The 15,800-nt window shown below is 43.1% G+C and overlaps 1 protein-coding gene across 2 annotated transcripts; it reads left to right on the top strand.

Moving 5' to 3' along the window:
- The first annotated feature begins 1,348 nt into the window (after positions 1–1,348).
- odr4 (odr-4 GPCR localization factor homolog) lies at positions 1,349–15,271 on the top strand. 2 transcript variants are annotated; one of them, XM_072690966.1, is made up of 14 exons: positions 1,349–1,417; positions 2,043–2,153; positions 4,323–4,460; positions 4,540–4,635; positions 5,372–5,478; positions 6,470–6,506; positions 6,908–7,039; positions 7,159–7,254; positions 8,027–8,086; positions 8,414–8,545; positions 9,756–9,834; positions 10,535–10,717; positions 12,344–12,466; positions 14,380–15,271. In XM_072690966.1, exons 2-14 carry the CDS (start codon positions 2,055–2,057, stop codon positions 14,445–14,447), a joined length of 1,350 nt encoding a protein of 449 aa, XP_072547067.1. In that variant the 5' UTR covers positions 1,349–1,417; positions 2,043–2,054; the 3' UTR covers positions 14,448–15,271. The 2 variants fall into 2 exon arrangements, with proteins under 2 accessions (XP_072547067.1, XP_072547066.1); XM_072690965.1 differs by having other exon boundaries at positions 10,532–10,717.
- Positions 15,272–15,800: the final 529 nt, after the last annotated feature.

The raw sequence follows: 15,800 nt of genomic DNA, 5'->3' as shown, positions 1-15,800 counted from the left end.
GTGAAAAGCTGGTCATCCAGGGGAAAACCAGTTGGTTAAGATGGTTACCAGCGTAGCGTATGTTTTTAATTGAGTTAAATGTTGATTAGCTGGTCTATCAGCATGACTAGCATGGCCAAGGTGATTGACTAGCCTGACCATGCTCAAACAAACTGGTATGCTAATCAATCACCTGGATGATCAGCTTTTTAATCAAATTGACCATCAAAGATCACCTTAGATCATAAACTTGATCATACTGGTTAACTCAAGATCAGCCTTTGTTAGTCACTGGTTTTAGATTATCTAAGATGGTCTTTGATGGTCAATGTGGTTGAAAAGCTGATCATCCAGACGACTGATCAGCTCCCGAAGCTGGTCTTCACGTCGGTAATACTGGTTGACCATCGTGGTCAGGGTGGTCAACCACTTTGGCCAGGCTAGTCATATAAAAGCTTGATCATACTGGTTGACTCAAGATCAGCTTTTGTTTACTGGTTTTAGCTGATCTAAGCTGGTCTTTGATGGTCAAGGGGGGTGAAAAGCTGGTCATCCAGGGGGAAACCAGTTGGTTATGATGGTTACCAGCATAGTGTGGCAGTAGGATTAGCTTTACCAAGCTGGTCAACCAGTATGACCAGTGTGAAGACCAGCTTGGTAAAGCTAATCATACTGTTCACCGGGGTGGTCACTAGGGTGGTCAACCACCTTGACCATGCTAGTCATATAAAAGCTTGATCAAACTGGTTGGTTACTGGTTTTAGCTGATCTAAGCTGATCTTCGATGGTCAATGTGGTTGAAAGGCTGATCATCCAGGTTGATGGAGTCGCGAGTGGTCTATTATGACCAACTTGACCAAGCTGGTCATCAAACTGGATAGTTTATAGAATAATTTGGTAAAGCTGTTTGACCTGTTTGGTCAGGCTGGTCATACTGGTAGGCCAGCATGGTCAACACCCTCATATTTTCATAGTAAAACAAATGTTGACCATATTTGGACATATATATATATATATATATATTTTTTTTTTTAATAGATTTAATATTCAAACAAAATATATTTTTTGTTCCATAAAAGTCGTTATTATATAAAACAGCAGTTTCTCTGGACAAGTTCTCCGGGCAAGTCCTTCAAAACCACCAAAGAGTCTTCCAACCATCTGTAGGTGATTCAGCTACATAACACAGCCTCTGCTCTGACTAGCATTTCTAGGGGAAGTCGCCAAGGGCAAGTGAACAAGTGCGCATTCAAACAGGAGTGGAGCTCCCCGCCTGTGTGCACTGACGCCACATTTCTGAGACGGCACGTTTCTGTTGTCCAATCAGGTTTCTTCTTTTGGGATGACGTGTTTTTTCTGCTGCGGCTTGTCACACGTAGCTGTGAGGGAAGCTGCTGTGAAGAAGAGGAGAAGCTGATCTTCAGCCTGAGGAATAAAGGTCAGGATTCAAGATCTGCTGTATCCTCTGCTACTGCAGGTGTCCTGCAGCTGCTCTTATTTAATCAGAATTATTTAATTAGCTCTTTTAATCGTCTTGCTTAAATAAAGAGGGTTAAAACCTCTGTCAGTGGTTTTTTAATCTGTAAAGGTGATTTTAATCCCTGACAGCTCAGAAGAATGATGTCCAGAAAAGTAGCAAGATCATTGTCTGGCCTGTTGTTGACACCCTGAGCATGTGGTGGTCCCTCACAGCTGGCCAGCTGGCTCCGATTGGCCAATTTCACAACATGCATTTTTTTTTTTTTAGCATAAATAAATAAATTAAAAGATTATTGTTGATATTATTATGTTTTTAATTAGTGTGTCAATGTTACATTTGTGATATATATGAATTTATTTTAATTATGCTGGTATTCTGACAATTGTATAGACTGTCATTAAGGTTCCTGCTCAAATATTACAAAATAAAAGTCCTAAAAGGGCAGGAAATTTAATAATTTTTTTCGTATAAAGAAAATGACATTAAAATGAGCATGATCCAATGGCACTGATGTGGTTAAATGACCCTGTTACAGCAGTACGTGTTTTACCAGAGTACCGGTATCTGCTTTATCCTTCTGCAGGAGCTGAACAGGATGGGCCGAGGCTGCACCGCTGAGGAGTCTGTGGAGAAGTATCTGGCCGGCCTCTCAGCAGCTGCTGGATCATGTGTATCTGGGCTTTTGATTGGCCAGGTGAGGGAACCAAATCACCTGAGTGGGGGACTACTATCTAAGTGCATCTTAAGGGGTGGGGTAGGGGTGGGGGTATGGTGCCCCCTGCCCCCTGCCCCCCCATCACTCAGTGTGATGCTTGCCATGCACAGGCTTGTGGGTTCAATTCCCAGCTCTGACCCTGGCTTTCTCAGCTAGGAAAGCAAATCATTCCAATGTGCAGTTTACGTACACATATACTGATCAGCCATAACATTAGCACCACTGACAGGAGATCTACAGCGGCTCCTGTCAAGGGGTGGATACATTAGGCAGCGAGTGAACGGTCAGTTCTTGAAGGTGATGAAGATGCTGAAGCAGGAAAAATGGTCAAGCGTGAGAATCTGAGACACTTTGACCAGAACCAAACTGTGAGGTTCTAGATAAACGACTGGGTCAGAACACCTCCAATCAGGCAGGTTCTAATGTTATGGCTAATTGGTGTGCATTGACAATGAAAGCCATAAGACAATAATAAAAACTAGTAGTTGGGAAAAAATGGGGCGGAGCTTCATGTGTCTCAAGGGCAGCACATGCTAACCTTTACCCTAGAAACTGGTCGGGAATCAGGGCATAATAAAGAGTGTTTCACAGTTCCATTTATAATATGCACTATATGTCCAAATGTTTGTGGACACCCCTTCTAATTAATGCATTCAGCCACTTTAGGTTGCACCCATTGCTGATGTGCACAGATGTGCAAATGTTCACACACACACACCTTTAGAACAGAACTGCCAATAAAATAAGACTCTCTGGAGCAGATAAACATCATTACCCTATTGGCACCATGCTGCCTAACGCCAGGCGTGGGCTAGAGGGGTATAAAGCCCCCCCAGCATTGAGGAACTGTGGTGCAGTGGAAGAACTGTGGCCAGTACTTTTGGGATGAGGTGGGGTGGAGATCCTCATCCAACATTCTGACCTCACTAATGCTCTTGTCACTGAATGCAATCAAATCTTCACAGCAATGCTCCTCCAAGTTCTAGTAGAAAGCCTTCTTCTTCTTCTCTGGACAGTAGAGACAGTTACTCCAACAAAAGCAGGAGAAACTCTTTTTAATAGCTTTGATTTCAGAAGAAACACATGAAGGAATGAGCAGGTGTCCCAATACTTTTGTCCATATAGTGTATCCACAGTTGTTTCAGTTTGTGGCATGGGTGGGATAGACCCAGACAAGTCTAGTTTCATGTGGCAACTTGTGGTTATTGATTATTGTCAATAAATCCTCTAATCTTACACTCTACTAAACACAAGTCAACCCTTCACCCAAGTCCTCTCAGAAGAGGAGGGTCTTCAGTCTGGGTTTGAAGACAGCGAGTGTTGGACTCTGCTGTTCGGACACCCAGGGGAAGTTCGTTCCACCACTTCGGTGCAGGACAGTAAAAAGTCTGGACGCTCGTCTTCCGTGGATCTTAAAGGATGGCGGGTCGAGCCGAGCCGTACTTGAAGCTGGAAGGGCTCTTGGTGCGGATCAGCTTTGGACCATCGCCATCAAGTACGGAGGGGCTGGCTGGTCCAGTCTTGGCTTTGTAGGCCAGCGGTTGGTGCTTGATTGGTGCTTGAGTTATCAGAGCTTTAAAGGCCGAAACTCTGTTCCCAGAGAATAGCCCTGTAGTCCCTGTAGCTACTGGGTAACACACCTTAGTGTGTGATCAGCCAATCAATTTCACAGATCTCAGAATACAGCATTAGGGGAAATATAAATAAAGACATAAGAGCACATAAGAATATGAAGATATCTGAGGTTAAGAATGTGACCTCGAAGGCCTTGTTTCTGACTGTAAGAGTCAACTGTTGTCGTCACAAAGCAGCTTTACATAATTAGTAATTAGTGAAAGACAGAATAAAAAGAAATAACATAAGAAGACATGAAGGATCAAAGACCCCCAGTGAGCAGACCCCAACGGTGACAGTGGCAAGGAGAACCTCCCTCAGAGCTGGAGGAAGAAACCTTGGGAGGAACCAAGACTCACAAGGGGGACCCGACCCGTCCTCCTCTGATCAGAACTATTGATAAATTATTGATAAAAGTTACCAAACCATCAATACTGTTAAACTGCTCTGATCATAATCATGATATAATAATCATGGTGTAGACCAAGAGTGACCTTTTTGTGTTTAACTCATAGCTTCCCTCTTTATCTTCAGTCCTCAGCACAGAAAGACTTTGTGGTGCTGGCGGTGAAAACCCCTCACAACGAGAGCGAGGGGAGCCCCGCGGGCCGGAGAGCTTCGAGCCCCCTGGACGATATTGATGCGGAGTGGGTCGCTGAGCATGCTCGGCAGGTGGGTGCGCTCGGAGGGCTGCAGCCGTCTGTGTTGTGTCTGTATGCTAGTTGGTTTAACGGCGCTTGGGTCCCCTCAGGTTTCTCGGATGTTGCCCGGAGGCGTGTGTGTACTTGGCATTTTTCTGATCACCCCTCCTGAGCTGTCGAAGGAAGCGCAGAACACACTGAAAAAGGTGAGTATGAATCTGGATATAGTTCCTCACTGGCCACTTTATTAGAAACACACTATGTGTATACACACTATTCCTACACTGTTTTGGGACACCTGCTCGTTCATGGTTTCTTCTGAAATCGAGGGCATTAAAAGAGAGGTGATCATGCTTTTGTTGTTGGAGTAACTGTCTCTACTGTCTAGGAAAGAAGGCTTTCTAATAGATTTAGAATAATAGGTTAGTGAGGTCAGGATGTTGGATGATCATCACCAACCCCACCTCATCCCCAAAGTACTGGATGGAGCTCCACCACCATCATACCAGAAAACACAGTTCTTCCACTGCTCCACAGCTCAATGCTGGGGGGCTTTATACCCCTCTACTAGCCCACGCCTGACATTATTAGGCAGCATGGAGCCAATAGGTTAATGTTGCTCTGCTCCAGAGAGTCCTATTCTATTGGTAGTACTTCTCTACAGGGACTAGATAAGCTGTGTGTGTGCATTTGCACATCTGTGTGAGCAATGGTTGCAACTTAAAGTAGCTGAATGCATGCATCCATTAGAAGGGGTGTCCACAAACATTTGGACACATACTTTGTGCTTCTACTAAGTGGCCACTTTATTAGAAACACCTACCTTGCTTCTGCTAAGTTGCAACTAGTATAGACCAGTGATCTCCCTGCAATGATAAAAGGCGTCTGCCTGTCTGTCTGTCTGTCTGTCTGTGTGTGTGTGTGTGTGTGTGTGTGTTTCAGATTATCTTTGCAGTAGATAAGTACATCTCTAAGAGCAGGTTGTGGGATCTGTCGGAGGATGATGTGACTGACCGCATCACACTGCACATCTGCTCCAAAACAAGGAAGTATCCTTTATTATCTAGAACTCCTGATTATTGTCCTACTGTGAGTTTACACTTAACACTGGATCTCTTCTGGACCCCAACCTTGTGCTTCCACTCACTGGCCACTTTATTAGAAACACCTACCATATACTTCCACTCACTGGCCACTGTATTAGAAACACCAACATTGTGCTTCTCCGTTGGCCACTTTATTAGAAACACCAACCTTGTGCTTCCACTCACTGGCCACTTTATTAGAAACGCCTACCATGTGCTTCCACTCACTGGCCACTTTATTAGAAACACCTACCCTGTGCTTCCACTCACTGGTCACTTTATTAGAAACACCTACTTTGTGCTTCCACTCACTGGCCACTTTATTAGAAACACCAACTGTGTGCTTCCACTCACTGGCCACTTTATTAGAAACACCTACCTTGTGCTTCCACTCACTGGCCACTTTATTAGAAACACCTACCTTGTGCTTCCACTCACTGGCCACTTTATTAGAAACACCAACATTGTGCTTCTCCGTTGGCCACTTTATTAGAAACACCAACAGTGTGCTTCCACTCACTGGCCACTTTATTAGAAACACCTACCTTGTGCTTCCACTCACTGGCCACTTTATTAGAAACACCTACCGTGTGCTTCCACTCACTGGCCACTTTATTAGAAACACCTACCATGTGCTTCCACTCACTGGCCACTTTATTAGAAACACCAGCCTTGTGCTTCCACTCACTGGCCACTTTATTAGAAACACCAACCTTGTGCTTCCACTCACTGGCCACTTTATTAGAAACACCTACCATGTGCTTCCACTCACTGGCCACTTTATTAGAAATACCTGTGTTGTGCTTCGTTACTGGCCACTTTATTAGAAACACCTACCACATGCTTCCACTCACTGGCCACTTTATTAGAAACACCTACCCTGTGCTCCTCTCGCTTACAGTATGTTACAGTACCTTATTGCTGTTAATTAAACTCCTTAATGTACTGAACTCAGAGCCGTCTGCAGAACCTTTGACGTGAAAGACCCGAAGGTAAAGGATTGTTTTTTCTTTTTGTTCCTCGACCAGATAGCTAAACTTATTGAAGTATCTGCTTAAGATATATAAGATAAATGCCACTCGCTTGCTCAAAAGAGGCTCGAACCCGGATCTCTGTGAAGCTGCTTTGTGACAACGTTCATCGTGAAAAGCCTATTTAAATAAATCTGAATTGGACCGAATTGAATGATGTGGGATGTGTTTAGCTTAGGAGGACAGTGGGATTTGTTATTATAGGAGCAGAGCTGTGAACAATTCTGCTCTTTATAATAGATCATCAGTCTGACCTAGACTTTCTATTAGGACCAGAATTAATAATTTAATGTAATTATTGATTAAAAGCACAATAGAGGTCATTTGTGACCCTGCCTTTACTTCTGACCTCTCCTCTTCAGTGTTCAGCAAAGCCTGCAGACTGGAAATATCAGTCTGGCATCTCTTCCTCCTGGCCTGTGCTGACCTGCTCTGTCAAAGTGGACCTGCAGATCCCTGTGACCGACTCCTCATCCTCAGTGAAGTGTATAAAGGTAGGGTTGCTCTGAGCTCTCTCAGTGTCTGTGAGCAGCTGGGTTCATGCATGTTTAGGTGTTAATTATAATCAGTACATTATGATCATGGGTAGTCATTTTAGTGTGCTGTGTTACAGGATGGACTGAGGAGGTGGGCTAAACAGATTGAGGCTGGCCTTTGTCTCATTAACGGCAGGCCAGCATCAGACGACTCGGAGCTGCTGAGCGGATCGGTGAGGACCGTTTCACAATCTTCTGTATGAAGCTTTTACCCCATCATAGCCTGGTGACTAAACCATCACACATTCTTCTCAAACCGTGCAGAGGTGTATGACTGTATGAACTAAAGTACACTATATCCAAAAGTTTGTGGACACCCCTTCTAATGAATGCATTCAGCTATTTTAAGTTGCACCAATTGCTGAAAAACACAAACAGCTTGTCTAGTCCCTGAAGAGATGTACTGCTAGTAGAATAGGACTCTCTGGAGCAGATAAACATGGAACTATTGGCACCATGCTGCCTAATGCCAGGTGTGGGCTAGTAGAGGGGTATTAAGCCCCCCCAGCATTGAGCTGTGGAGCTGTCTCTGGAATGATGATGATGGAGCTCCATTCAGTATGTTTAGGATGAATTGGGGAGTTGGGAATGATGAGGTCCCACATCCTGTGCTTATTAACTCTGTTGTTGCTGAATGCAATCAAATCCTCACAGCAGTGCTCCTCCAACATCTAGCCTTCTTCTTCCCTGGACAGTAGAGACAGTTACTCCAACAATAGCAGGAGCAACTCCTCCTTTTTGATACCCTTAATTTCAGAAGATAAATGAATGAAGTAGGTGTCCCAATACTTTTGTCCAAGTGACGGCAACAATATAAATGGAAAATTCTATATGCTGTCTAGTCCAGGGCTAGACTAGGCTTAATCTCTGTCTGAGGGAACTAGTCTTTTAAGTGAGGGTCTTTTCCTTTTTTTTTGCCGATGATTCTCTGGTTTTTCACTGTAGAGAAAGAACACAAAGACGAGTCAGCAGCCGACACTTCGAGCACAGCTCCTGGTCTCAGAGGTGAGTGGAACACACAAGTACCTGACCCAGCAAGTCGGGCCATCAGACGCACCCTTCTGCACCCTTGCTCACACCGGAGCAGCCAAAGAGTTTTATTTAATCTTTATCAGAAATGAGATTTGGGGTGAGCTGTTCTTCTGATGACTTTTCCATGAAGGTGATATTTTTGTTGCTGGTGTCGCTGCACAGTAGAACAGTGCACCCCCCCCCCATCCAGGGTCTGCTAAATCTTCCTAAAGATCTTTTCTTTGCAATTCTGGGGCTTTTAGGTGTGGGATTGTGTGACGAGTATCTGTGCTTGATCCTGTGTGTAAATGGGTGCTACAGGAGAACCCGGAGGCGGGGCAGAGGTGCAGTGCTGTGGTCCAGGCCTGCAGTAAGTCGGTGTCTGTGAGAGGGGTCGTTCACTGCAGAGCATACATCCACAGCAACAAACCCAGGACCAGACACGCCGCACAGGTACGAGAAGAACGATATCTGTCTTTTTCACCCAGTATTCTACCTGTACTGTTCTCCAATATACGGACAAAAGTATTGGGACACCTGCTTATTTATCGTTTCTTCTGAAATCCAGGGTATTGAAAGAAAATGATCCTGCTTTTGTTAGAGTAACTGTCTCTACTGTCCAGGGTAGAAGGCTTTCTACTAGATTTTGGAGGAGCATTGCTGTGAGAATTTGATTGCATTTAGTTAACAAGAGCGTTAGGGAGGTCAGGATGTGGGATGATGATCACCACCGCACCTCATCACCCCCAACTCCCCAACTCCTCATCCTAAGTCTAAATGTACTGGATGGAGCTCCACCACCATCTTTCCAGAGAACACGGTTCTTCCACGGCTCCACAGCTCAATGCTGGGGGGCTTTATACCCCTCTAGCCCATGCTTGGCATTAGACAGCATGGTACCGATAGCTTCATGATGTTGATCTGCTCCAGAGAGTCCTATTCTATTGGCAGTACTTCTCTACAGGGACTAGACAAGCTGTATGTGTGTGCATTGGCACATCTGTCTCAGCAATGGATGCAACGTAAAGTAGCAGAACACATTCATTAGAAGGGGTGTCCACAAACATTTGGACATATAGTGTATGTTTTAAAAATAGTGTTCTTGGTCGCATAACTATTAGTGAGTAACATCACTGCTGTAGATACTTCCACCAAAAAAGTAGTTCCAGCTCACAGAAGGAGACCAAAGGTGGCCTAGGGGTAATGACGGGTGGAATGATGCAGATATGGCTATGTATGAAATAAATACAGCCTAATGCAAAAGTTTGGAAACCCCTGGTCAAATCATATGTATTGTTGATGTTGTAAGTGTAAATGAGTCACGTCCTCTGTAGAGACACATTTCTACAAATTCTAGTACACAATTACTGAATTTAACACGCTGTATAATTAGAAATAATACAAATATATTATTTTATGTGTGTATATAAATAAAACATAAAATATGGTGTATACAAAGATCATACAATGTTTATAGAAATAAAGTTATATTCAGGTTTATATTTGTAGATTTTCTTATATTTCATAAAAACATAATTTTATATTTACGGTGCATATTTTGACCAGGAGTGCCACACTTTTGCATATGACTGTATGCCTTCAGTGTTTCTGTGTCTGTTTATTACTAGTTTATTACTGTTGATTTTCATTTTGTCTTCTACAGGCCATCAAGAGGGACATTGTGAGCACAGTTTCAAATCGAGTGGAGATGCTTCTGGAGGATCTGCAAATGAATGAAGGAGGTGATCTTCAAAAGTCACAAAAGAAATTTAAGAACTTAAGATTAACTATCTGAAACTGCTCACTAGATGGCGCCATTGGCATTTGCAATTGTACGGTCCTCAGTATTGCTGATTATCAGACGTTAACTGTGGCAGATAAGAGGCCTTAAACAATAATGCGCTGATATTTGTAGCATAAATTGAACCAAGTTACACTATCTGTCCAAATGTTTGTGGACACCCCATGTAACGAATGCATTCGGCTAGTTTAAGGTATAGAATAGGACTCTCTGGAGCAGATCAATGTGAGCCTATTGTTACCATGCTGCCTAATGCCAGGTGTGGGCTAGAGGGGGGCATTGAGCTGTGGACCTCCATCCAAAACTTTTGGGATGAGTTGTGGAGGTGGGGATGATGAGGTGGGGTGGTGATCATCATCCAACATCCTGACCTCACTAACACTCTTGTCATTGAATGCAATCAAATCCTCACAGCAATGCTGCTCCAAAATCTAGTAGAAAGCCTTTATGGAGACAATTACTCCAACAAAAGCAGGATAAACTCTTTTTAATACCCTTGACTTCAGAAGAAACAATGAATGAGCAGGCGTCCCAATACTTTTGTCCATATAGTGTAGAGATCATCTTCTTTAAGAAATGAATGTATATGTTTTAAGGGTGAAAATGTTAACTTTCCATTTATTCTGTATTTGTCTCAGCAGATCTTGACAGTGAGCAGCAGGACCTTCCCCGGAGAGTGTTTGCCCCCCTGTCCGGCTCCGGCCTCACTTTGTGTGACTACATGTTCCCAGACGAGACTCCAGCAGACGTGGCTGAGCGGCTTAAAGAGATGCTGGATTGGGATTCAGCAGAGGGGGACATAGACACGAGCGTGGAGGCCCAGGGTAATGCATACAGTCACAGAAGAACCACTTTTGATTCTATTAGAACCTTTAAAAGTACAGTACTGTGCAAAACGTGTAGTCCCCTGTGAAAAAGAGGCTGAAGAGCTGCTTACCTGCTCAGTAAAACACTGATATTATAATAAACACTAATAATAATATCACTCCTACAGAAAGTGTTCATCATTAGAACATCTCCTCATGCAGTCTAGTATTATTTAGAGTTCTCCTCAGATCAACACCTGGTTTGGAAAATGGGTAAAAAGGCTGATTGGATAAATTACTGTACAATTACTGATAACTGTGATTAAAGAAATGACTTTGGGGACTGTGTTGCCTTAAATGCCTTGCATGTGTCTCTGCACCATGAATGTTGAGACCTCTGGTAAAACGGTGTCTCAGGCATCAGGCCGTGTCCTCAAAACCATTGCTGTAATACTTTTTAGATGTCTTCAGACGTCTGTTTCCATTCACCGTAACTGTGAACTATTCTGACTCAGGTTTCCCACCAAACCCACGCTTGTTTACTATTTAATTATGCAGACAATATAGATAGTGTCTTAGACATCAGGCAGAGTGATCATATTTGGTGGAATTTTGTGGAATAACTTTCTATGGAAGCTTTAGATGTCTTTAGATATCTGGTTTTATTCATCAACACTAATCACGTTCACATGCAGCCTGATAATCCGTTAATAATCTGACTAGCAGTTCCATCAGATTAGAATACATCCATGTATACACCCCAGTCAGAATCGACTAGTCCAGTTGAGGCTAACCGAGGGTTGGAAAGACTGCATTTCTGGGCTGTATACAAAGCGTCCTACTATGGCCTTCTATGATGCAGCGGCCGAGAAATGCAGCCTACCTAAAGGTGAGCACACATATCCAGTTCGGTGGGCAGCCAACTCCAGCACCCGGGGAGCAGAGAGGGTGAAGGGCCTTGCTCGAGGGCCCAGCTGTGGCAGCTTGCCGAGCCCGGGTATCAAACCCACAACGCTGTCATCAATAGCTCAGAGCTCTAACCGCTGAGCCACCACTACCTCATCTGCAGTGCAGGGTTTAGAAGGCGGCTGATGTTGCATTTATTTTAACTATGCTATAACTATAACAAATATAGTTTAGGCCACAAATGACTAAATCACCAGTTTGAATAATTAAAATACAGTACGTCACAGATCTGACCCGTTCCACTAGTGTCTGAACTCAGTAGTGACAGTATAGACAGCTTTGTGCATAGTTTAATGTTGAGGAAGTACAGGAATAGAAAACACAGCAGCACACAGTCAGCTCAATGTGCCTCTATAGAGGATATGATAACTTGCACTCATGGTAGAACCACCTTTTGTTCCAGGAAGAACCTTTAAAAACAACAACAAAACAGTACTAGTGATGAATGATTGGATGAATGGATGCTTACTGATGAATGATGTTACTGCTGATTCTGCTTTAAACCAGTTTGAGCGGATGTGTGATTTCCCTGCATTAAGCAGACTGAAATTCCAGTGTAATTATTAAAGTAGGGATATATGTGTATGTATTAGCCTCAGGCTTCAGAGAATTCACCCACTGTTAAAGTGAAAGACAGAAGCAGTGGAGCTTTAGTGATGAGTGCTGTGTTTGTTTCAGCATGCCGCTCTACGTCTGTTCTTGAAAGGGAGGAAGGATGTGATGATGAAGCCCCTCAGCAAGTGCCACCAGCATCCTCCACTGAACCGGTGGAGAAGCAGAGCGCTTCACGCTACTACGCTGGTACGTGGTTTTCTGACCTCAGCAAACTAATCGGCAGAACCTCGTACAGAAAGCTGAACCCATATACGGTGGCATGCAAAAGTTTGGGCACCCCTGGTCAAAGTCTCTGGTAGTGTGAATAGTTAGTTAATAGTGGAAAAAAAGTCTCATCTCAAAAAGTCATGAAGTTAAAGGTGAAACATCCTTTTCAGCTTTTTGATCAAAGGTAGTGTCAAATTTTTACTGTATACAGTTTAGAAAAAAAGGAAAACAGAGCCATGCAAATGTTATGGCATCCCAAGAGATTTCAGCTGTCCCCAGGGGAATGTTTTATTGCTCAGATGCTGTTTTGCCATCAGCAGCCGGAGTCAGAGGGAGCACAATTGGTCGTGCTTTCTCCGGGTGGGTAGATGGCGCTCTCTGCCCCAATCCCTCTTAAGCGATGCTGGCCGGCACAGGCGTCTGTTAGCTGGGATCAGCTGGTGTGGTGGAGCTGGGGACCCGGCACTTACCTATCCGATGCCGGAGCGGTGGCTGTTAAAAAAGAGGTGGTGTCTGGCTTCATGTGTATCAGAGGAGACGTGTGTTAGGTCCTTACCCTCCTAGTGCTAGGGGGAGCTACGAACTGGTGGGTTAGTTGGCAGTGGCAAATTTGGAGAAAAAGATTTGGGCAAAGATTTGATAAACAAATGAAGTTTATGTTTCTCTTGAAATTGCTGAGAGGAAGTAGCATTAGACAAACAAAACATTTTTTCTTTTATTTATTTATTAATGTATTTATTTTTCATTTATATTATTTGCCTATTTTGACACTGCCAACTACCCACCCAATCATAAGTCCCTCTAGCCCTAGCAATGCTTCCGACACTAGGAGGGACTTGACGCATGTCTCCTCCAATACATGCAATGCCAGCCACCGCCACGCACCATCTAGCCAGCCAGAGAGAGCGCGGCCAGATGTGCTCCCTCTGACTCGACAGATACAGCTCCAGAAAAAATGAAAAGACCACCCTACATGATCAGTTTCTCTGGTTTTACTATTTATAGAAAGTGTGTTTAAGGGAAATTAATATTTGCGTTGTATTTTATAAACCATGAACAATATTTCCCCTAAATTCCAAATAAAATATTTGCTATTTAGAGCATTTATTTATTTATTTGCAGAAATGACGACTGCTCAAAACCAACTGCTCAAATAATGCAAAGAAATGATTAGAATAATTATAATAAAATAAGTTATTATTCAGATTTAAACACAGTGCTAATATCTGAACTTTGAGAGCATTCAGAAATCACTATGCTGAAATAACCTCGACGGCCAATCACAGCGCTCATTGCTCGGCCGGCTCTACACTAGTCTTTTCCATTGCTGTTGGGACTTTATGCCATTCATAGTCTGTAAATTCAGCTTGTCTCTGTTTGATGAAATGTCTGCCGTACACGTAGAGATGCACATTTAAGAAAATAAATTAAGGGGTCTCTTATTTTTTCCAGAGCTGTATATCTCCTCATCCTAATTACTGAATATTATTATTTCTATGTGGTTAGAAAACAAAAAAAAATGGAAAACCTGGATTTACATAGATGTTTATGTAATGGTTCTCACGATCACATGAGTCAAATTAAGCAAACATTTATGCAGATTGCGCAAGATCTGTCCAGATTATAAATCTGACCAGTATTTGAACACAATTTGTGTGGGGTGGGGGAAAGTATTACTCACTGTGTGCCTCACTAATGACAGGGCTTTTCCATGAGAGAGTGTGCGTCTGTGTGTGTGTGTGTGTGTGTGTGTGTGTGTGTGTGTGTGTGTGTGTGTGTGTGGGGGGGGGGGGGGTGGTATCATAAATTCTTAGCATTCCTGAAGCCCCGTTCATGCCACACTTCCTCATTCATCTCTCTCTCTCTCTCTCTCTCTCTCTCTCTTTTCTCAGGTGTAGCAGTGGCAGCAGCCGTCGCCCTCCTTGCCACAGCTACCTCACTGCTGTATCTCAATGAGTAACCATGGGGACACACATACACACACACACACACAGCTGTTTCAACACAGCATAGACTGAATCTCATGTGGTCACATAGATAAAATGGCAACTTTACAGCAGAAGGATAAAACCTGCTATACTTTCAATGGAAGTCAATGTCATTTTGGAGAATTTCTATTGGTCCATTCATCATGAAATCCTAAAACAGTGTAAAGAACAACCGCCAGATTCACATTGCGTCATAAAATGGAGATACAGGGGTTTTGCGTGTCTGTGATGATCTGAAATAGTTAAGGAATTAATTGATCTAAGCCAGAGACTGTATTTAATCACACTGCTTTAACATTTTAGCTGCTAACTAAACACGACTGACACTAAGGGTCTAAATGTCTGCCTTTAAGACATTCTGTCCACTTACTTTAAGTAAAAGGAAGTAAAAAGGCCAGATCACACTCGATATGCTTTAAGCCAGTTTGCATAATAGAGAGCCAATGGGCATCGCTCCTGTTATGTGACTCCCTGTTGGATCTACAGTTCACTGTTTGGAAGCCCTGTTTTGAGGTTCAGTCCTAATGACTTGCTGATGGTTGTAATTGTGTAGCAGATTCCTATTTGGCTGAATTCCAGCCAGTAAGATAATTGTTCTGGGCGTGAGGACAGGTTACCTCTGAGCTGCAGGCGATTTCGTCACCCTTGCTTAATGGAGGTCTATAAACTCTGTCATGTCATTCTTTCCCTCCTACTCGGTGCTGATGTTTATGATGGCGCTCTGCACCTTAATCGTGTCAAATAGCTGGAAAAAGTGGATTTTGTGTGTGTGTGTGTTTTACACAACATAATAAACAGCCTGCTTTTACACGGTTCATAGAAGGATTCTTTGGACCATCTCATTTCCTTCATTTATATATATATATATATATATATATATATATATATATATATATATACACAGTGGATATAAAAAGTCTACACACCCTGTTTTTGTGATGTAAAAAATGACAGCAAGACAAATAATTTCGCGACTTTTTCCACCTTTAATGTGACTTATAACCTTTACAATGCAAAAGGTGAAGTAAAAATAAACAACTGAGATAATGTGGTTGCATAAGTGTGCACCACCTTTTATAACTGGGGGTGTGGCTGTGTTCAGATTTAACCAATTACATTCAAACTCATGTTCAATTGGAGTCAGCACACACCTGTCACCAATTACAGTGCCTCAGATCAACCCCAAATACATTTCTTCTGTTCTAGTAGGCTTGTCCTGACATTTTTGTAGCCACATCTTTCATGGAACACAGTGAAAACAAGGCACAACAGTGACATTCCCAAGAACAGGACGTCTGTCCAAATTTGATGATAAGACAAGAAGA

This window comes from Salminus brasiliensis, chromosome 11 (assembly GCF_030463535.1).
Source record: "Salminus brasiliensis chromosome 11, fSalBra1.hap2, whole genome shotgun sequence".
NCBI lineage: Eukaryota > Metazoa > Chordata > Actinopteri > Characiformes > Bryconidae > Salminus > Salminus brasiliensis.
This window is presented reverse-complemented; position numbering and strand designations above follow the sequence as displayed.